This window comes from Pyrgilauda ruficollis, unplaced genomic scaffold (genome assembly GCF_017590135.1).
Source record: "Pyrgilauda ruficollis isolate IOZ18807 unplaced genomic scaffold, ASM1759013v1 scaffold43, whole genome shotgun sequence".
NCBI classification, from domain to species: domain Eukaryota; kingdom Metazoa; phylum Chordata; class Aves; order Passeriformes; family Passeridae; genus Pyrgilauda; species Pyrgilauda ruficollis.
The window spans coordinates 3,336,912-3,360,375 of NW_024525823.1; the positions used below are offsets into that span (position 1 = coordinate 3,336,912).

At 53.1% G+C, this 23,464-nt stretch overlaps 1 protein-coding gene across 1 annotated transcript; it reads left to right on the top strand.

The window, feature by feature from the left end:
• Positions 1-7,153: 7,153 nt before the first annotated feature.
• Positions 7,154-22,637, top strand: PRDM13 (PR/SET domain 13). Its single transcript, XM_041478027.1, has 5 exons — positions 7,154-7,167; positions 15,879-16,008; positions 17,682-17,813; positions 17,912-18,032; positions 21,172-22,637. Exons 1-5 carry the CDS (start codon positions 7,154-7,156, stop codon positions 22,635-22,637), a joined length of 1,863 nt encoding a protein of 620 aa, XP_041333961.1.
• The last annotated feature ends 827 nt before the right edge of the window (positions 22,638-23,464 follow it).

Here is a 23,464-nt window from a genome sequence, read left to right on the forward strand (position 1 = left end):
TCTTGCTCTGATTTAGTACCTGTGTTTTGTTACTTCATGGTGGTGATTTGTGCTTCTGCACAGTCAACAGCTGGATGAATATGAGACATCTTTGTGCCCAGGTGGCCAAGAAGACTAATGGCATCCTGGCCCATATCACAAATAGTGTGGCCAGTAGGACCAGGGCAGTGATGATCCCCTTGTACTCAGCACTGGAGAGGGTGCACCTCAAGTGATGTCCAGTTCTGGGACACTGAGGCACTGCAACTTATCCAAAGAAGAGCAACGGAGCTGAAGGGTCTAGAGAACAAGTCTTATGAGAAACAGCTGAGGGAGCTGGAGTTGTTTAGCCAGAGCAAAAGGAGGCTCAGGGAAGACATTACCACTCTACAGCTTCCCTGAAAGGAGGTTGTTGCAAGGTGGTGTCAGTTTCTTCTCCCAACAGACAAGACATAGAACAAGAGGAAATGGCCTCACGTTGCAGCAGGGAAGTTTTAGATAAACTTTCTTTTCCAAAAGGGTTGTCAAGTATTGGAACAGGCTTCCCAGGTAAATGGTAGACTTACTATTTCTCAAGGTACTTAAAAGATATGGGGATGTGGCATGTAGGAACATGGTTTAGTGGTAGACTTGGTAGTGCTGGGTTAACTTGGTGATATCAAAGATCTTTTCCAACTTCAACCATTCTATGATTTTACACTGCAGTATGGCAGGATATTAGTAGGGACTGGGCAGGATATTTACCATAGCTATGATAAATGCCATTGCTGCACTGCACACTGGGCATAGGAAACAGCTCTGCTGGCCCTGTATCTGGCATCACTGAGGCTGTCTAATACTGCTGGAATGGGAGCACTTGGCACTGCAGGTTCTTGCCAGCTCCACTCCCAAACTGTCTCTTTCCCAGCAGGACAGACTTCATATTGCGTGACCCTATTTCACAGCACTGCAGCAGACCACACCAGTACCTGAGCTATGGAGAGGGAAACTCTTCCCTGCTCCACAGACCCAAAACCAGAGAGAAACAAAGACTCCTTGGGCTACATATTGCCCTGCAGTGCGACACCCTGCCATGCTGGAGATCCTTCAGTGCCCTACAAGAGGACACCCTGCCATGCTGGAGATCCTCCCTGCAGAATGGCGCCCAGGGGGCTCCCAGTGCTTTGGGGAGGGGGGGCGTGGTGTCATTCTCAGCCCTGCAGCATCTCTTGAGCAAAAAGGCAGAGGTTCCTCTAGCTGGGGATGCCCATTGCCAGGCCAGGAGGCCTGCAGCTGGTGTGGACCCACAGTGCAGGGGTGCTGATGGCCATGTGTGGATGCCACTGTGACTGCATCTCCCTGGAGGCCTATCTGGGAGATGCTTTCTTGGGCAGAGGCATCACAGGGGGAAGACAGGACAGAGCCTTTCCCCCCTTGACATTGCTTTTGAACCTTTCTTTTCCAGGAGCTGTGTGGAGGATGGCTTTATTTACCATGTCCTCTGTGTGTGTGTGTCAAAACAAGCAAATGAAGATTTCATGAAACAGATGTTCAGTGCTGCTGTGTGTGCTGATATCTCCTGCTCAGCCTCAGACCTGGCTGCTGCTCTGAGGGACATCCAGACATAGGATGAAAAAATCGCAGCCAAGAACCTGCAGGTGAAATTATACTTTGTCATATTTGTGAGATTAAACTATCTGTCAGCTCTTGCTGATCTCTTCCCCCTCTGCCCCCCTAATAAAAACCATCACAAGCATATTGAATATACTTAGTAGTCCATTGCTAGATATAAATATATACAGGATAGTTGGATAGATTTTTTTCCCCCCAAAATATGTTTCTTCCAATCCACATCTTATAAATAGCATGATAAATAGGATGATACGTGGTCAGTTTTTTGTTCATGGGTCCTCCCCCACAATTGGAAATACAATATTTTCTTTATCTCTTTCCCTTAGATGCACACAAAAACAGTCTTTGCTGATACTCTCAGGTTTTTCACATGTTTACATATTCATCTAATAACTGTAAACAGTACATATCTTTTCACAGATCTGACAATAAGCATTCTTGTTTGCCCTCTGCTGTTTAATATCCCCTCAGGAAATGAATGAGTGGTACAAAACCAGATTTACTGACTTTAATCAAGCTTCCACAAAACATGCTGAGAATGTGAGACATTTCAGGGAAGGAACAAGGAAAAGAAGTGTAAGTGGAATTGAAAACCCCTTCCAGCTTATGTTATGTCACTTCTAATGGAAGCCTTTGTTATGATTTCACTAAGTTAGGTAATGTGACAGTTGTCCGATATTTTTCCCAATAATGGTGGTCTTTTAGGCTGTATTTTGCAACAAGCGAGGTGGATTGGAGGAGTGGTAACCCTGGATGTGACTCCATGTGTCAAACCAGCAGCAAGTAGCCACAAATAAAATTTATACATATGAAATGAAAGTTCAGTTGCTCAGTAATGCATGTATCTGAATATAAGGATCCTGTTGTTTTGAATGACAGTGTCAGGGGGAAAGGATTTATATGGGAGAATTTTTTATTTGAAGCACTATCACAGACACTTCCACTTCCACACAAAAAGCAGACTCCTGCAGAAGCAACCATTTAATATTTTATGTCAAAGACATTCAGGATAATTTCATTAGATGGGGGAAAGAGATCTTAGAATATTGAGGGTTTGGTTTACAGCATGAGGATAAATATGAAGGGACAGAAGTGTTATTAAAACCATCAGGTCTGTTGTGACAACCTCTTGATGAGGATAGATAGTTCAGCCACCTCCTACTGACCTTTGCTTAAAATAATTTTTAAAAATCAGCATAGTAGCCTGTTATTTCAAAGGGTTTTCCTTTCTGGGTCACAGACACTGGCATTTAACTCCACCTCCTCTCAGTAAAACATGCAGCAGGAGCATACGCAGGATGGAGTATCATATCAATGCTTGTTGTTTTGATTATTTTTTTCTCCTCTGGTCAGCTTGAAATGCATCCTCCACTCCAATGGCTCAGGACTTTTCCTGTGGGTCTGGATCCTGGGCAGCTCACCCTGCCCAGGCTGAGATGGTTACTCAGGCTGTCCTTCAAACCCTGGGAGTCACACAGATCAACCTGCAGGCCAGACACCCATTCACATGGGACATGTGTCCCATCAGGGAGAGCTTTGCCTCTGGGAAAGACCAAGTTGCCAGGGTCACTCCACGGGGGACCTGTTCTGGGACTGAGGGTCTCTTAGGTAGCCTGCACCTCACAGGGAGAGTTTGCCTCTCTCTCACCTCTTCCCAAACATTAAGTTAAACAAGCATTAAGCAGTTATAGATAATGAAAGCTTCCTGAGAAGTCAGGAGGCTGACCACAGCTGCTGCCCAGCCAGGACAGGAGACCTCTCTATCCTACCCGCATTCCTGGGTGCCTCTCTGCACCCTAAACAACTTTGCATAGAATCGTTAAGATTGGAAAAGACCTCCAAGATCATTGAGTCCATCCTTTGACCAAACATCACCATGTCAACAAAACCTAGCACAAACTGCCACACCCTGTTGTTTTTTGAACAGTTCCAGAGATGATGTCTCCACCACTTCCCTGGGCAGTCTGTTCCAATGCTTAACCACCCTTTCAATGAAAAAACTCTTTTTGTTGTCCAACCTCAACCTCTTCTAGAGCAGCTTGAGGCCATTTCCCTTTATCATGTCATTAGTTGCCTGGAGAAGAGACCAACCCCCACCTTACTTCTACCACCTTTCAGACAGTTGTAAAGAGTGATAAGGTCTCTCCTAAACCTCCTTTTTTTTTTTTTTTTTTTTTTTTCCAGGCTGAACATCAACCTCTCCTCATTATTTACTCTCTAGATCCTTCACCAGCTCTGTTGCTCTTCTCTGGACACACCCCAACACCTCAATGTCCTTCTTGTAATGAAGGGTCCAGAACTGAACATAGACTTGAGATGTGGCCACACCGGTGCCGAGTACAGGGGGACAATCACTTTCCCAGTCCTGCTGGCCACACTATTGCTGATAGAGGCCAGGATGCCTTTGACCTTCTTGGCCACCTGGGCACATGCTGGCTCGTGTTCATCCAGCTGTTGACCAGCACCTGCATCCTTTCCCACTGGGCAGCTTTCCAGTCACTCTGCCCCCAGGCTCTGGTGTTGCTTGGGGTTTTTGTGACCCAAGTACAGGGCCCAGCACTTTGCCTTATTGCACTCCATAGAGTTGCTCTTGACCCATCAATCCAGCCTTTCCAGATCTTTCTGCAGAGTGTTCCTACACTCCACCAGATCAACACTCTCACCCAGCTTAGGGTCATCCACAAACTTACTGAAGGCACACTTGATCCCATTGTACAAACAATTGACAAAAATATTAAACAGGACTGGCCCCAAAACTGAGCCTTGGGGAAACCCCACTACTCACTGGCCACCAACTGGATCAACACCATTCACCACCACTCCCTGTGCCCAGCCAGCCAGACAGTTCTTAACCCATCAAAGCACCTGTCTAAGCCACTGGCTGCCAGATCCTCCAGGAGAATGCTGTGAGAGACAGTATTGAAATCTTTACTGATGTTCAGGTAGGCAACATTGACAACCTTTCCCTCATCGAGTAGATGGGTCACCTGGTCATAGAAGGAGATCAGGTTGGTCAAGCTTGGCCTGCCTTTCCTAAACCTGTGCTGACTGGGTCTGATGTCCTGGTTGTCCTGTACGCGCCAAGTGATGGCACTCAAGATAATCTGTTTCATAACCTTCCCTGGAATGAGGCCAGGCTAAAAGGCCTGTAGTTCCCCAGATCCTCCTTATGATCCTTATTGTAGATGGGCATCACATTGGTCAACCCTCAGTTGTCTGGGACCTCTCCAGTTTGGCAGGACTGATAATAAATGATGGAGAATGCCTTGTTGAGAAGAGAAGGAGAAAGCCAGTCTGCCTCGAGGGTGTAGATTTTTGCACTGAGCTCTCGGCCCTTCCAGAGGAAATTATACTGCTGTGAAATGGAAGTGGCTTGCAGCCCACCCCCCTGCAAAACAGCAGGGATGCTCCTTTGCTACTCCAGGCTTGCACAGGGGCTTTGCCCACCTTTCTCACTATTCCTCCAGGTTTTCACTCAAAAACCTGCATTATCCCCTGGAGAGCAGCTCCTCCACCTTCAACCCGAGCCTCCCACTATTGCAGCAGTTGTGTCGCTTTTATTAACTCAAATAAAACGAGGAACACTAATTTTCTTGCTTGACTCGGTCCTGTGGGACCTCGGGAGCTGGATTTTCTGCACGACTTCGCGAAGGTATCGGGTAACCTTGAAGCAACCCGGCAGGCTGGAGGGAGTTGCGGCTCCTGGTGAGCGCGGCAGAGCCTGGCCCGAGGAGAAACCCACCCCCTTCCCAACAAGCCTCTGACATTACAGGAGAGAAATGAGCGGAAAACAGAGAAGCGAGTTAATTAGTTGCATCTTCGCCGGATCACGCTTGAGAGATGCTTTCAGAAGGGCAGGCTTCGCTGCCTTGCTCTATCTGGTAACGAACGGTTTCTCCCCAAGCCAGAAACTCAGAGGGAATTTCTGGATCTATATAAGTAAAGAAAAACTATACAACCGAAGAGAGAAAATTTATCCCTGTCCCGTTATATAATTCCGTGTCTCTATTGCCCCGGACACATTTCGTATATGAGAAACACACATATATATCTCATGCACATCTTTTCCACCCGGTTTTGCGGGCTACCAAAGGGAATTTGAGAAACTGCTGTCTTCTCGTCCCAGGTTCAAATGGCTTCCAACACAAGCTGCCTCTGGGGCCGGCCCGGCGGGGCCGCAGGACAGGGATACCGCAGCCTGCCCCCTGAGAGCATCCCGCAGTCTCTCCGCACAATGTGCGCGGCTGCGCTGCGCACCCCGCAGCTCCGGGCCGACTTCTCCTCCCGCGGACAGACTGCGGGGGAGCGCCGATAAGGTTGATATTTATTGGAGTTGAGAGACACGGAGAGCGGGGCTCGCTTTGACCCCTGGCACAACGGGGCGGGGTGACAGCTTCAGGTGGGCTGTGATGAAAATCCAGATATTTCCTCTCCTGGGAGCTCTTCCCAGGTGACAAGCGTATTTTTGATTTCCCCAAATTCGAAAAAAATACTTTTTTCTTTGCAAGGTTAAGTACTAGAAAATCTCAGCACATCGGCTGCGGGGCACCCAGACTGTCGAAGGGGCTGTCCTTTCTCAAATAAAAGTTGCCGGGAGTTGCAGGGTTTTCCACAGATCGGGCAGGGCAGGGACTTGGCCCGCAAGCCGCAGTGCCAGCGGGTGCGGGCAGCTTGGTGTGGCGGTGGCAGCTCCGTACCCGGGGGTGCGGCAGCCTCGGGGGCTGGCTGGGAGACTCAGAAGGGATGACTGGAAGTCAAGTGTTCCTTCTGTGAGGGCATGCGTTTGCAGAAGGTCCAATCCCACACTCATCGGAAAGCTGTTTCTGTAGCTGGGGGTGAGCCCTACAGCGCGGGGGGCTGCCCTGGCTGACACGGACTGCTGAAAACCATTCTCAGCGGTAACTCAGTGTGCGCAGTCGATATTTTTGTTTGTTTTTTAGATACCTCGGAACGCGGATTTAGAAAAAATAGGGGCAAGTCCTTTCTCAGGCAGAATACCTATATGGCGGGCATCTTAATTCAGCTTTAAAAACAATGACACAAAAGAAGGGATTAGTTCCACTCTGATATAACCAAGCAAAGCTTGATTCAAATCCGGTTTTAAGTGTTCATTCCACAAATAATTTAAGGAGGTCAGCTTATTAAAAAGACCCAAATACCAAGCTGTGATCGAATATTCAAAAATAAATAAGATTTTTCCCTCCTAGCTGTGGAAGAGCTAATCCTTCTGTAAGTCTGTGCCCGAAGTGTGCCCTTGTTTTACCGTGTGAGAGACACAGAGTGAGACAGAAACTTTGAGGTTAATCTGTCTTCTTCTCCTAAATGCATATTTGAATATTTAGACTGAAAGATGATGACATTGAGGAAGCTGAGGGCAACGGTCCACAGGCTATTGGGCAAAAAAATACTGAATAATTTTATTTAGATTTTATTTAGATTTTAATGGCACAAACAATGAATAGAAGGAACAACAATACATCTGCAGGCTGTTATGAAAAATTGTTTTTGACAGATGGCACCTACAAGTTTCTTTGGTCTTATAACTCCAAATCTGTAAAAAATGATGCATATTGCAGCGTCGGAATATACAATGGCAAAATAAACAGAAGAAAAAGAGCTGTTCTTCGTGATGTACTTGATAAACCCTAGATTGTCTGTGTTTAACCTGCTGTATTCAGCATATATAAATCAAATCTAGTATCTTTATTGGGGTAAAAAAAAAAGATAAAAGAAAAAAGAAAAAACAAAAAGGAAAAAAGAAAAAACGAAAAATAAAAAGAAAAGAAAAGAAAAAAAGAAGGAAGTCAAGTCACAGGGACCAGAGAAAGACCTTTCAGTTTGTCAAATTCATTAATTAGAGAGCTGCACATACTAGACGATGCGTTTTCTTGCTCTGCTTCCCGCCCCCACCAACAATTTTACCATGAGGGAATGTTTACCAGAGTGTAACGAACAGTTTCCGATGGCTGCATTTTTGCTAAAGTTCTATTTTTTTCTTCTTGCTGATAGTCGTGTCTTGAAAAGTCGTATCTTCAGCATAAAACGCTGAAACCCTTAACAACATTATATGCGCTCATTAGGAAGTCAGCTCTCTTATAGCCCTTTCTCCTACTCGCTGGCAGAACCGATCTCTTTCTCCATTTACACTGTTACCAGCCAGCCAGCAAGCTCTGCCCTGCTCCCTGGTGCCCCTGCACTGAGAGACCTTCCTTCCAGCAGCTACCATTTTTTCATCCCTTTCTTTCTTCCGTGCCAGTGATTTATTTCCCCTGCCTCTCCTCAGATCAAGCGCTGGATTCGGCGGGAGCCCAACAGGCGAAACCACCACCGTTTGCACCTCCCGACTCCCGAACCGAGGGCATCCGCCGCGGGAGCGGGCATGGCGCCTTTTCCCCGCCGCACCCGGCTCCCCGCTCCTGTCCCGGCACTGATGGCACTTGCTGCTCCCGAGGTCTTTGGCATCCACCTACGAAACAAGCTGCAGCTGTGTCGTTGCTGTTACCGCACTATCACTGTGCCCATCGAGGAGAATATTTACAGAAATTAAGTGCCTTGTTTTACAGCTGCAATTCTTCTGTAAACACAGAGCTGATTTTGAAATAAATGAACACCCCCCCCCCCCCAAGTACATAAGCTCTTCAGGAAAATGCAACAAATTCACATAATTCTTTTTTTGCCTTGAGCTGAGCTGAGCACAGCAGAGAAGTCCTCTGAGGATGAGGAGGGGAGCTCTGCGGGATGGGCTCTCTGCCTGCGTGCTTTGGCTTCTCCTGTCGCTGCACAATTTCATCCCTGGAAGAGATTCAGGGTCTGGCTGGAATCTATCAAGCTGTCAGAACGGATAGAGACAGTCTGTGGAAATGCTTGGAGAAGGGTACTCCCACTGTATATTTAAAAACCCCAAACAATTAAAGCCTAGGCTGAAATGAAAAGTCAATATTAGGTTGCCTGCCTAGAGGTGAAGGGAACCTGATTTAAGTGTTACAATGGCTGTCTTTACAAAGCCTGACTCAGAGAGAGCTCACATCAGAATACAGCTCCATGAATTGGATTCCGGGGGATATTTGATGCTGGAGGACGGGGAGGGAGGGAAGCAGCCCCTGTTTCTTCACCCTGCTGCTCCCCGGAGAGCAGGAACAGCTCGGCGCCACGCAGACTTTTGCGGATGTTTCCTAAGACATCGGTCCTGTATACGTTCGGTAACCTTTGGCTTTTCCACATGCTTTTCACTAAGTAACAGCCCTGTCTCTCAGGGTCAGGAAGGAGAGGAATGGCCTTCATCCCTATGCTTTTATCACGAAAACCATGGGGAAAAAAAGGATCACAGTGACTCGAGAATATTAATTTATGAGTAAATCCCTGGGTGTGTTTACACATAAACATACTCGGGTGCGTGTGTACGGACTCACAGGCAAACCGGCATCCTGGCTGCCTCTGAGGTGCCTGTGACACTTATGGATGCTGTAGTTGTACAAGATTACGCGCAGCTCTGCCTACCGCCGGAAGAGCAGCCTCCAGACAGTGGGACCTCCTGGATATCCCTTCCTCGGGCACCTCGGGGGTACCGGGCAGCCGGAGGCAGAGCCCCTGTTCCCCCACCCTGGCCCTGGGCCGCGTTTCTGTCCTCACGGGGGGGCCAAGGTTTGGCTCGGCAGGGGCAAACGGGAGTTGTCCCGGCAGGGCTGTGCTGGCAAACCCGCCCGGTCCCCCGCTCCGAAAGCTGGGGCAGCGCTGCCGGCTGGTGCGGGGATGCTCTTTCCTTTTTTATTTAAATATCGCGGCCGTCTCGGGGCGGAGGCACATCAGGGCTGGGCTTTTCCCTTTTCCTCCGGCCCTTAGCCAACCGTAGTTGCTGTGAAATTATGTCAAGGGCTTTTACCGGCCTCAGCGGCGGCCACTCAGCACGACTGCTGTGCCCCGTCCCCCGCACAGCGCCATGCACGACCGTGCCCGCCGCTCTTTGTCTTGCAAGAATACGAACGTCGGGCACCCGGCGGTGCGGGAGGAGACTGGGAACAGACGGCTCTGTCAATGTCCTTCCTCTAAACCAGATCTTCCACTTTCCAGGAGCGGTATGCAGTGACAAACCTACCCTAGAGAACCGACTTCAGTCCTTGATCTGAGACTTCAGCAATATCTGGCGTTAAGAGTCACAGCGCTGCTTTCCAGGCCAGCCTCGCATGTCGCATACCGAGCCCTGTTCAAAGCTGGAAATGGGGCACCATGCCCAGCAGCCTTAGGGGACACTCCCCATTTCCTCTCCCTACCCAGCCAGCCCCACGGGATATGGGAAGGTGCCCGCATAAGTGACCAGCGCGATCAGGTGGCGGGAGCAGGACCTTTCCCACCGCCACGAACAAGCCCTCAGGTAACACCAGGGCATTTCCCGCACAGAGGGGACACCCAGCTCAGCATCACCACAGAAAGTCGTGTCTGTATCGCCCCGGGGTTGCCGAGCTCTGCTGGGCACCGCGGGGACACGGGCTGTGCCTCCGGCCGGGTACTTTGGCGCAAAACCGCGCCGTCGGGACGGTGGCTGCTTTCCAGAGGAGAGTGGAGAGGGTGAGAGCAGCAGGCGGTCACCGGCTCTCCGTCATCACACTGGCACAGAGTAGCCTCTGCAAACAAAAGCCGGTAGCGGTACAGGCTCTTTTCTGTCTGACCGTGATGGGAATAAACATCGTCTTTCTGATAACTGACTGTAGAGTTTAGAAATCGCTCACCTAATTATTCATTTTCCCACCATGTTTTGGGCTACTGCACCCCGACGACCTCGCACACGGGATAGTCCCAGTGTGGAGGCCAGACCTGAGCTTTGGAGGTTGCCTCTCGCTGTGGCCCCACAAGCACAGAGCCTGCAGCAGCGGCGGGATGCTTTGAGGTGCTGGGGCTGCGAGGGCACGGCTGACATGCAGACGGACAGACAGACGAACAGGCGGGGCAATAGGTGGACATGAACGTGAAGCAGCTTTGGGTTAAAAATACAGACTGACGGAGTGGTTTGAGTTGGAAGGAACCTTTAAAGATAATCCAGTCTTGGCAGTGGCATCTTCTATTAGATCAGGCAGGCCCCAGCAGGGAATACAACCCTCGGCCATCCCTGTTGCAGCAGGACGGCATCCCAAAAAAAACCCCTCATTTCCCTGATGTCAGCCTGGCCTGAGCAGGCAGTGGTGTCTGCCTGAGATTTGCATTTAATCTCTCTGCCTCCCGTCCTCTCTGGGAGACTTTTCATTCGGCTAGCATCACCCAAGGAAGTTTTTTCATGGGGTTTTTCAATCCCATGTAGTCCCCGGTGTTTCTAAACCCGAAATCAAGCTGGGCACGAGAAACCTGAGGCTTGCTACCCTTCCCTCCGAAGGGAAAGCCGGGGCCAGGGCTCTCGCCACTGCCCACCACTGCCAGTCCTTGTCCCCGGCAGTTGCCACGCTGGCAGCCCCGCAGAGACACATTGGACTGGTCATTTTCTGAGTCTCCTTTATTTCCTCAGTTTCTCCCTGAAATCTTTGTAAATCCCCCTTTTCCAGGGGGAGTGTCCAGGCGGGTGGAAGTCTGAGCACAATGAAACCTGAGAATTTCTGTCACTCTCTGCATATGGTCCGAAGTGCTTTAATCCCAATTAGGGGCGGCTGACACACGGTCCTATTCATCCCAATCAGCTCTTGAATACATTTGCCTAGAAATGAACTTCACAAATAGACTTTCTCCTAAATGTGCCCAACAGCAAGGAAAATCGAATTGAGGCAGGGGCTCATTCTGAGGCGATCGAGGGAGAAAAGGTATGAATTTATAAGGTACACCGAAACATTGCAATTCAGCAACAAGTTTACTGACTTTTATTTGCACCATGTCAACCGAAAGAACCAAGAGATACGGTGGGGGTTGCGGGAGAAGGGGAGTACGGTTAAAAGGCAACTTTAGACAGACTTTGAATACTTTATGCGGCAAGCTTCGCCTCCAATTGAAGTTAGGCTAAAAAGAAAAAAAATCTCAGCCCCTACACTGGAATTTTTAACGAGCACAAAACGTGTTTGGATCCGATCTGGGCTGACGCTCGCGATTAACAATACGAATACCAAATCGAGCTCCTGTCATCTGCCCGGATTCCCATAGAACCTGAATTACTATTCAAAAGCTGCTTTAATATCCCACCCGCATCTCGTCTGCACCGCACAGCTGGTTGGGGGCCGACGGCCCGGCCGCAGCCGCTCGGCCTGCGCCGCGGCGGGGCGGGGCGGCAGCGGCTGCTGCGGGCGGTGTCACCGGGGAGGAATGAAAGTGAGGGGAAGGAAGAGAAGAGATGAAAGGGCGGTAGAGAGAACGGGGTTTGAGAAAGAGCGGCTCAGACTAGAGAAGGTGAACGAGATAGAGGAAAAGATACTCGGAAATTGCAAAAGAGACAGAGGGGGGAAGGGAAGGGAAGGGAAGGGCGAAAGAAAGAAACGTTCGGACCATATTGGTCTCTTCGGTTTAAAGTGGATTTCCTCGTTTCAGGGTCTCAGCAAGCCTCCCCTCTGCCCTCCGCCCCGTGCCTTGCATCCCTATCCACCTGTCGCGGAGCCTCGCGGCCTCCTCAGGCAGGGACGGGAGCCTCGGACCGTCCTGTCCCGCAGCCCGGGGAAGGGCAGCCCTGTCGGGGCAAAGCCATTTGGGAAAAAGGTCACCCCGGGAGCCGCCGGCTGGGCCGCCCCGCCGGAGTATGGCCTGCTGAATGAACTTGCAGCATTTTGTTCCAGCCTCCGCTGCGATGCTCTGCGGCATAATGAGCCGGGCCCTGTATACAGGCATTCATGCTGGTCTGAATGTGGTGTTGAACCTTCTCTGTGCCGGAGCGGTTTGATGGTTTGAATGGAGCTCCCTGGTGGGACATTGCTCTCTGCAACTGTGCCTCTTTGGATGACTGTTGTTCCTTAACATTCATGCCTCATTATGGGGCAACCTGTTAAATCAGGGAGAACAGTGTGCCAAAGTGTTACTCAGGGGCACCGGCAGTTCAGCGGTGGGCATAAATAAGGGCCGCCAAGGAAAATAACTTTCATCGCATCTCTGGGCAAAAGTGATCTCTCTTTAATGGTGCCTCTAGTAGCCCGGTTTAAGTATATAAAGAGCGATAGTGGAATGTTTTGATTGAGTCTAAACATTGTCTTTGAATAAAGCTGAAACCATGTAATTAATGTGTCTTTTTAATAAGGGACAATACGGTCGTTCAAGCTATTTAATTTCATTTAATTTTCCATCCCATTTGCTCCAAAGGCTGCTTTTACTTTTAACACCCGGCCTTTCATGCTGCATCTTGCTCCAGTGGGCACATTAGATCGGTTTCACCCTTCCTTTTTAGGGAAGGAAAAATAAAAGAAAATGTGGTTCCTTTCCTCTTTTGTGGACAATTTATTTCACTTGGGGAACTTCAACTTTGAGCCACAGGACAGAATAAAAATTGGAGAACTGGTGTGAATGCTTCCAGAGCAAGGGCTTTTCTTTTCTGAGTGGATGGGAACCAGCCACAATCGGCTATATTAATAAATAACTTTCCTCACAGTCGGCCTTTACATGGTCCTATTGATAAAATTGTTCGCGTGTCGTTCACGCTTTTTGACTCATTAAGGCCTGGGAGGGAGCGGCTCCCGAGGCGGAGCAGTAGGGTACCTTGGTCGCCTTAAAGGCTCTCTCTCTACCTCTGCGGCTCGTGGAATTTCAAGCCGGTCTCATCCTCGAGTGGCCAGGCCAGAGGTTACAGGGACATGTTCATGGCTTAAATTTATTGCTCTCAACTTCTTGTTTATCCTTTTTCCCCCATTCATGCCGCTGATCAAAGGGGTCATCTTCAGTTCCCCACATCCTCTCCTCCCTCCTCTTCCCAGCCCTGCCGAAGTGAAAACGAACCCACCCTTGCTCCCGGGACAGTCCCTGGCGTTGCACCCCGGAGAGATGCGATCGATGGCCGCTGATGCTGCAGGGGGAAGGCACGGGGTGGGGCAGGCGCGACATCTATCTCGCGCGGCACCAATGCGGACCATTACTAAAAACACACTCACAGCCTACGCGGGCTCCGTGCCGACCAGGAGCCCTCGGAGCGGGCGGTGGCAGAGCCCCGTCCCGTCCTTGTCCCCGTCCCTTCCCGGTGCCGCCCGTCCGGGGAAGCTGCGCGCCTCCCCCGCTCCCGCGGGCAGCGCCAAGGGCGGGACGGGCCGCACCGAGCAGCCCCGCGCTCCCGCCGCTCTGCCGAGGCGCGGACACTTCAGGGCTCGCCCCGGCTGTGGCAGCGGCCGCCGGTGCCCCGGGAAGGCGGCCGGCCGGCACCGGGCGGGCTGGCAGCGCATTGCCGCGGCGAACGGGCCATCGAGGGCAAATACCATCGCAGCAGCTCAGACTTGCCGGGCTGAGCTTTCAGTGCTTTCCGGCGCGGTGAAGGGAGAGAGGAAAGAAGAATTTTGCGACCGCCGGCTGGTGAGAGGTGCCGGTTCAAAATCGCTCTCGTTCCCCGTGCGCATCCCTGTAGCCTTTGCTCTCACTGTGCCACGCGTGACGGCGGCGAATAAATCCAGAGTAAAGCTCCCACACACAATCGCATCGAAAGCGACGTGCCAAGGTCTATCTTGCAGAAAGCGGGTTACTTGAGAAGAGCCCGCTCAGTTACCTGGCATCTGTTGGCAGATGTACCTCTAAGCGTAGCTTTTTTGCTTTCCTTTTGAAATTTATTAGGGCTGACTACTACAAAAACGCCCCGGGAGAAGAGAAAAAAAAAAAAAAAAAAGGCTTCATCTCTGCCATTGTTTCCGAAAGCAGTGAATAAAGTCTCATTGCAACTTTGCAACTTCTCCAAAGCAGAAAGGTTTAGAAATCTTCTTTTTGGAGTGTTATGAGGCATGGAGCAGAGAAAACCCGCCAGCAGGAATTAGATAGGAGAATAAAAGCGAAAGTGGAAAATTGAATTTTTTAGTGTCCCTCTTGGTCTGACAGGCACATCTGAACTGTTGCATGCACTTAAGGAAAAAAGTCGTGGACCTTTCCTTTTCAGCTCCTGGAAAATTCCTGGGACATTTATCCAGCCTGAATTATAAGATGACTTAATCCTAGCACCTCGTTGTGTCTTAATTAAAATTTTTATATGAAGAGGGGGGACATAGGCGCACACTCTATTCAAATATCTTCGTTCTGCCTTTATTTACGGTTGCTTTTTGCAGGTACCACGTCCTAAAGCGGTTTCTGTGCAAGAGATTTAGTGTGTGGGCAAGGAACTTGTGGATGTATTAAAGGAGGAATCCAGCTGCACACTGTTAGATATCTGTGTTATCTGCTGGCCGGGACTGCCTGTTTCCTGGTGGTTGTATGTCTCTATTTCCTCCTGTCTCTATTTCTTAATCGCACGCACTACAGACGCAGCTTCCCCAGCGCTCGCAGGTGCAGCGGTTTGTGTTTTACACGGGCTACGGCGGCTCATATTTTGTGCTATTCATCCTCCTTAAGGATCAAAGCTCTTCTGAAACAGATTACTGGCCTGAAACCAAACCACTGAAATGGTAATATGGTCGTTCTTTAAAAAAAAAGTGTAGGTATTTTCTGGTGTTTTCCCATCAAGTACCTGCCCAATTTCTGTATGGCACACGCCGGGAATCAATAGAAGTTAACAAGTCCTCAAAACATTCCCCATCTCTTTGTTTAATCTCCTTTACAATAAAGCCAAGGGAAGAGAATTAAAAATCTTTGAAGTATATTAAACCTCAAAAGGCTCAGCCAAGTAGACTTAAAATAGTCACTTATTTTCCAAAACTGGTTTGTCGAGGAACAATAAAAGGAAGTAAAATTTATGGAGAAATTATACAGTGGATTTGTCACTTAAAATATCGTAACTGTCTCGGGGACAATACCCCATGCTGAGGATTAATGGTCCCTCCAGACCTTTGATTCACCAGCGCCTTTTCTTTGCCCTTGACAAATTGGATTTTTAGGAATGGGAAGGTCGCCTGGCCCATTGTCTGCCAGCCATTCACTCCGCCTGATTATGCAGGAGGGTTAGGGAAAGGCTCCATGTGACCCTCTTGGATGGGACTCCGCAGCTGCTCGAGGAGCCAAACTCTCTCACCAAACTCTGCGCCCCAGAGCATCCCCCTGCCAAGGGGTACCCCTCCTGCTCCCGTTGAAAAGCCGGCGTCCACACAGCGCCGCGTCACTCTGCGGGCGGAGATACGCCTGTGCTCATCCTCCCGCCGCCTGCCGCTGTCACTCCGGCCCCCTTAAGTAGTTGGGGTTCCCGAGCGCTCACACCCAGCGGCAGCGATGCAAACCAGCAGGGCTCCGGCCATCAGCGTCAGCGCGGAGAGCTGCATCCCGGCTGGGCTGCGCCTGGGTCCTGTGCCGGGCACCTTCAAACTGGGCAAGTACCTGTCAGACCGCAAGGAGCCAGGACCCAAAAAAAAGGTATTTTCCTACGGTCCCTCCTGCACCGCTGGACTTTGATTATTCGTTGACTCGGGGGAAGCCGCCTTTGGGAGAAGAGGCTGCTCTTCCCCGTCTCTCTTCGATCCTTCCTTCTTAGAGAGAGCCAGGAAAGCAAAGGGAAGCATTTCCAGAACGTCCTGAGATGTGTCCCCGTGGTTTTGCCAGGAAAGCCTGCCCGCTCGTGCCCTCTCCCCCTCCTCCCACGGCCGGGGCCCCCAGCCCGACCGACCTCCGGGGCGAGGACAGAGGACACGGGGGCTCTCCCGGAGGAGTGGACGCTCCCCCGCCTTGGACAGAGACGTGCTGGAAGCGTCGCCTGAGCTCCGTGCCCGATGTCGGAGGCCCCTGGTCCGGCCACCCAGCCCCCGCCCCCCGGGGCTCCGCTCACTGGGGCATTGCCCCTTTCCTTGGCAGAGCCGGGACCTGCCACGGCCGGCTCCTCGCTCCTGGAGCCCCGGCGAGGCGAGGGCATGAGGCAGTCACAGACCCCGGGTTTTGTCCCGGGAAGGAGCAGGGCAGAGGCAGACGCACCGATTTATTTCTGTATTTGGCTCGGGTTCGTGCCCCCCAATCCCTCTTCCCGGCCGCGAGTACTTTGGCTTGGGCCTGAAGGGAGTGTGGGGCGAGAGGACCGGGGCTACCCCGGAGACAGAGCCGGGGTGCAGGTCGCAGGTGTCGGGGCAGCCCAGGGCAGCTCGACCTTCCCCCAGAGCCTCGGGGGGACCCGCTCCCCTGGAGCCGCAACCAACCCGCACAGCCGGAGCGGGAGGGATGACGGCCACACGGCTGCCGGGGTCAGTCCGTGTCCGAGCGAAGGAGCGAGGAGGAGGCGGTGAAAGGCTCTCGCCCCGTCCATCAGGCTCTTCAGGGGGCTGCGGATGAGACCCCTCCTTTCGCCCCCCGGGCAGCCGCGGCTCACGCGTTCCGCTCTGATTTTTAATGCACTTTAATTGTTTTTAAACGCTCTGCCAGCCCACTCAAATTTATTTCTCATCTGGCTCCCTTGGTTTCTCGCTTTAGACTGCTTTGTTCCGATGACTTTTATTGCACGGTCATTCAGGGAATGGGCACTTCATTTTCTCTTTGTATGGGCAAGCAGATTATGAAGTATGGGGCTACAGGGACTTTGTAGCTAAGCAGAATCGTCTCTCCTTTCCCCCTCCCCATCTCTCGACAAGTCCTGCATGTCGCAATGGTTTTGCACGGACTTAGAGAAAAAAAAAATTAAAAATCGTACCTGGGTATTTAATATAGCTTTAAGGGAAATGTAACAGCTTCAACTGGACAAAGGTGCGTTTGGATCAATGCTACCCAAGGGAAAAATCCCGTTTACCCTCTCCGGGCACGGGTTCTTCCATCCTTATGCTGCGGAGCTGCAACCACCTCTAGGGCAGCCGCATCTCTGCCAAGGCACCTGCGAGCCGGGGATTGTCCTACCCAAAGGTGGGTGAGGATGGCAGCGTTAAACAGGCGGCAAAAGGAGATGCTCTCGCTGCTGCTTACAGCTGCGATGTTCAGCCCCCTGCCTACTGTGGGGATGCAGCTCGACGGGCCAGGCAGAGCGGGCAGGCAGGCAGAGGGACGGGTAAGCTTTTTGCTCTTTTTGCCGGTCGTTTCACGTGAAAATGACAGCAGTGCCGCCTGTTTTCCAGGTGCGGATGGTCAGAGGGGAATTAGTGGATGAAGCCGGGAGCTCAGCTCTGGAGTGGATAGGGTTAATCCGAGCTGCCCGAAACTCCCAAGAGCAGACACTGGAGGCTGTTGCGGATCTGCCAGGAGGACAGGTACCCCACTCGCGGTTCCGGGCTGGCATGGCACCTCTCTTCGCCACCTGCCTCCCCTCTCAAGCCTCCTGAAGAAGTTTCCTTTCTTCCCTCTCCAGATTTTCTACCGGGCGCTGAGAGATGTCCAGCCGGGAGAGGAGCTTACCGTCTGGTACTCCAATCCTCTGGCGCAGTGGTTTGACATCCCCGTCACAGCCACGCCGACGCACGACGAGAAAGGTACAGATGCGGGCACTCATTTCAGAGCAACCAAATTAAATGAAACTAAACAAACCCTCTTTAACTGACACCGTTGACGGGAACTAAAACTGCGGTAGGCAAACCTGGGCCCTCAGAAAAATAAATGCCAGTACAGCTGCCGTGAATTTAACCCAGCATCCTTTAAACTAAGGCTCCATCTGCTTACATTTAAAGGGTGATCTATTAACTCGGCAGCCTATGGAAAGGCCCCCGTGCGTCGAGTTGTTCCCTAATCGGCCCGATTTAATGATTCTTTGATAGGCAAATGGGATTTCTGTGAAACATCGCTATAGTTGATATGCGAGGCAGCTCAGTTCAGCTCACTGTTCAGCTCGATGCTGTTTCTCAAAACATCGGGTTTACCTTCCGTCCTCAGAGTTTCAGAGACTCTTTTCAGGTTCTCTTGCGGGTAGAATCACACAGTCAAGCCAAAACTGGACAGTACTGGGCAGTCCTTGTAAATTAGAATACGTTAGGTAAAAGGTTAAGTTGGCGTCAAATCACACGGAGATCAGAATAGGCAAAGATGTTGGGAAGGGGTAGACACCCGTCTGGGACGGCTTGTTTCAATCCGCAAACCTAATTTTAGCTGGAATTACACCGGTGTTAACAAAATGATAAGGTGGCAGCACATTAAAAAAAAAAAAAAAAAAAAAAGGCCAGAGAAAAAAAGGCGGAACACTTCAGCGTTCACTTGTCGGGCTTCTCTGTCGGCGGCCACCCCCTTCCGCTGCTCCTGGGTCCGGGCGCTCCCTGGGGCGTCGGTGGCGGCAGCTGCCTCTGGGCACTCCCCTCGGGCTGAGCCCGCTCCGCGGGAGATGAGGGAACCCCAGCCGCTCCTGCTTGACCCAGAAGATCCTTCAGCTTGGCAGTGTCCCCGGGAAGGGAGCGAGTGCACGATCCGGGCAGGAGCTGTCCCCTGCCCCCGTCACGGCTGGTCGCTCCTCAAGGTGACCAGGGTCCGGCCCGAAGGGATGGCTGCGGGAAGGCCAGGCTCTGGCTATCCTATCACATCGGGCTGTGTGCAAGAGCCCAAATCCCTCCTTGTACGAAAAGTACACCCGGAAAATAAACTCGTGGTCACATTTCTGTCCTCGCCACGTCGAAAGGCAGTGAGGCCATGGATCTGCCGAGGGTCACCCCCTCGAAAAGCCTGGCGAAGTTTCGGTAGCAAGGAGGACTCGCGGCTGTGTTGCGCCCCGTTCCTGTCCAGCAGCCCTTGCTGCGGATGGGTACCAGTGCTACTCGGGGGAAAAATGAAAGAGAGCTCAGGTCTGCAAGAGGCTCCCAGCGTGCGGCGTCTTCCTCGCCCCGTCGAAGCAAGGCTGATTTGCAAAGTGGCCCTACGGATCTGCTGTGTCTTCAGTCCCACAGTTTCCAGACTGATTAATACAGACTCAGAAAAAGTATATCAGCATGCTGGAGTGCTCTTCTTTTCATGACCATATGCTGAAAAAAAAAAGCCGAAAAATCAAACTAAAGTCCAAACCCCCACCAACCGAAAAGAGGTAGCGGAAGAAATTCAGAGAGTTTTGTTTAGTTTTTTTTAAACACAAAACGCAAAAAGCAAACTAAATCAAAAATTTGGAATTTTTCTGTGTTTGACCCCTTTATTTTAATATATTTTCCCTGGACCCGTTCTTGTTGAACTGGAGCTGAGCCGGGGAAGCGCCGAGCTGGGCTCGGTGGCGATCGGGAGCCTGTCCCGACCATCTTTTGCCGAGGACACCCGCGCTGCTGTAGAGACCTGCACAGGCAAACGAAGATAGCGGAAGGGAGTCCGTGGCGATCCGTGGCTGTATTCCTTTCCATCCTTTACCCTTTTTGCCATGCACGGCAGTGGGATTGCCACCGTGGTTCCTCCTCCCGTGGCCGCTGCCTCTCTGGGGCCCGGGCAGACACAGTCTCGTTTCTCGCCCTCCTCGACGGGGCGAAAACCAGCCCCCAGCGCCTTCACAATGCTGCAGATCCCGGGACCGCCTCTCCACGGCTAGCGAGGAAAGGCGGCGAGCACACACGCGGCGAGATACAGGCAACGGCGTGCGATGCTTCCACGCGAGCTCGCACACGAGTTTCCGCGGAGAGCGAAGATTCCGTTTTCCACCCGCAGCAGACATCGACTGATCCCCCCCAAAAGCCGGTGACAGGGAGGCTGGGTCACGGCCATCGCATCCACCACGGCGACCCGCCCTCCCCGGGTGCCCCGACAGACGAGGGGCACGATGCAAGGTCTCACCCCTGTCACCCCCCACGGGATTCCCTGAAACGTGAAGAGCTGGCCCCAGGCCTGGAGCGGGCTCTCATTTCCGTGCGGCTCTTGGCCTCACCTTAGGTGTTTCGGTGCATGAAACTGAGGGATGAGGGTCAGCTGGAGACGGTCAGGATGGGCAAGAGCCGAAAGAGAAATTCAGGGTCTTTCCAGCGTAGTATGGTGACTGGGAGAAACGAGAGAGAGAAAGATGGGTACAAAGAGACAGAAAAAAAGAAGAGAGGAGAGAAGGAGGAGAGGAAGGAGAAAGGAAAGGGGAAAGTGGGGAGAGGAAGGAAGGAAGGAAGGAATTCTAGACAGACAGGTGGCGGCGTTTACTGTCGGGGCTGGGGAGGTGCTCCTCTTTGGGAGTACTCTCCTGGCAAGCAAGGCAGGAGGGGGAAAGCAGAGTCTGAGCCTCTGCGGTGTCGGGCAGCCACCACAGCCGCGGCCACCGAGGTCTGTTCCGCTTGAGAGAAGTCGAAATGGGACGGGGTACAAAGGGCATTGTCCTCTGAAAGGGAACGATTACATATGGCCCATACATATCGGATATTGTCTCGCCGCGTAATGAGGGGCTCACGATCATTAGATTGGCCTTTGTTCGGTGCAGCCGACTCCCTGACATACGCTACCTCCTCTGCAAACGCCAACAGATGGGCCCCCCGACAGACGACTCGCGGCAGCAGCTGCTCCCCCCGGCCCTACGGCGCCCCGCTCGAGGGAGCTCAGCCCGGACCGCGTAGCGCCCGCACCGCTCCGCGGCACAGCATGGCGGGGGCGGGACGAGGTGGAGGGAGCGCGGGGATGCCCGGGGAAGCGCGGGGATGCGCGGCCGCCGCTGACGGGTACCTCCTCTTGCCTCCGCAGGGGAGGAGAGGTACATCTGCTGGTACTGCTGGAGGACCTTCAAATACCCCAACAGCCTCAAGGCCCACGTCCACTTCCACTGCGCTCTGAGCCACGGCCGGCCCTTCCTCCATCACGACCACGGCCGGCCCGCCGCCACCGCCTTCGGCCTGCCCCCCAAGGAGCTGCCGGCCGCCTCACTGCGCGGCCACCCGCCGCCCGGCTGCGGCCCCCGGGAGGCCGTCAAGCGGGAGGCCGTCGTCGCCTCCCCGCCGCTCGCCAAGCCGGCGCTGCCAAAGCGGACGGCGGGCAAGGAGGAGCAGGAGCGCGCCCTGGACATGAGCGTGGGGGCCGCCCGCGGGCCGGGGCCGCTGCTGGGGCCGGCGGGCGGTAACGGGCTGGCGCTGTGCCCCGGGGCGCGCTCGGCCTTCCGCCCCGCCGGGTCGCTGCGGGAAGAGGCGCGGGGCGCCGCCGCCCTCGGCTTCTCCAAACTGCTGGGGGGACTGAAGGCGGGACGCGCCGCCGCCGAGGCGCCGCCTAAGTGCGGAGCGCTGCCGGGTGAGGCCGCCCCGCAGGCGGCGGCGGCGGGGCTGGCTTGCGGCGGCGGGCTGCGCGCCTTCCCGCTGCTGTCGCCGCTGGAGGAGGCCTCGGCCTTCCGGCAGGTGGAGCGGGGGCTGCCCGCGGCCGCTCTGCCGCCCGCCCGCTACCCGCCGCTGCCCGGCGGGGCCCTGGAGCGCTTCGCGCTGCCGCCCTTCGAGGGGCTGAAGGCGTACGCGGGGGAGTGCGGGCTGCCGGTGATGCCGCTCACCGTCTACAACGGGGAGCTGCTCTATGGGGCAGCGCCCTACTACCCGCTGAAGCTGCACCTCGGCGGCCTCCTGAAGTACCCTGAGTCGGTGTCGTACTTCGCGGGGCCGGCGGCGGGTCTGCACGCCGCAGAGCTGGGCTCGCTGGCCAGCATCGACCGGGAGATCGCCATGCACACGCAGCAGCTCTCCGAGCTGGCGGCCGAGAAAGGCCGAGGGAGGCTGGAGGCGCTGCCGGCGGGGGCGGCCGGGGCGGCCGGAGGGAAACCCAAGACCGGGCACCTGTGCCTGTACTGCGGGAAGCTGTACTCCCGCAAGTACGGGCTGAAGATCCACATGCGGACTCACACCGGCTACAAGCCGCTTAAGTGCAAGGTCTGCCTGCGGCCCTTCGGGGACCCCAGCAATCTCAACAAACACATCCGCCTGCACGCCGAGGGCAACACGCCCTACCGCTGCGAGTACTGCGGCAAGGTGCTGGTGCGACGCCGCGACCTGGAGCGGCACGTCAAATCCCGGCACCCGGGGCAGAGCCTCGGCAAGGCGGCCGAGGACAAGAGTGACTCTGGCTATGCGCAGCCCGAGCAGGAGCAAAAGACTGATAACGAGAGCGATGTGGACGTCTGCTTCACCGACGACCAGAGCGACCCGGAGAGCGGCAGCCGGCACCGCGAGCAGTGATGCGGGAGACGGCCGGGGCGGGGCGGGGGTGAGGGGAGCGCTGCAGCCCCCCCTCCCACTACTCTGGGCTCCCGGGGCGGTCCCACGGGATGCCGTGTCGCGCAGGAGCGCGGGCTGGCGGGCAGAGCCGCCGGCGGGGCGGGCAGGGGTGCGCGGGCGTCCCCGGGATCCTTCCATTGCGTCGCCCCCGGCGCTGCAGCTGCGGTGCCCGGACAGGGGCGGGAGGGCGAAACCCTGGCGGGCCTGGGATCCCGCTGGACAGGCACCGCATCCCGATAGGAGCCTGCATTTCAGTGGCCATATATTTTTATTGTACCTTTGTGTCGAGAAAATTGTGCCTTTTGGAAACGATTTTTTTTCTATGCGCTCTCCCATCACTCGTACCAGCCGTCTGAGCCGTGGGGCTCAGCAGCAGACCCGGGTCTGCAAGCGCCTCTGGCACCTGTACACTTTATTTGACACTTCACCCGTGCTTGCTTGGGTCCTAATAAAGCAATACCAACAGCTTTTTTTGGAAAGACAGAAAAAAGCAGACAACAAAATGCCACTCTTGCAGCATGGAAGAGGTTCGCATAACAGGTGCACCATTTGATCAAGTTGCAATTATTTATAGCAGATAATATTTGAGTAACAAATGTAAAATAAATATTGAAAAGCATGACTTTAAAAGCACGCACTATATAATTTTAAAGGAAATACACTCTCTGTTTGGTAGAATACAAATGTGGTGTATGTTTGTTTTCTAATGAACGATGTACAGTGGATACAGTATTTTGGTCTTGGTTCCAGTTTGTCATGCGATTTTTTTAAAAAAAGAAATAAAGTTA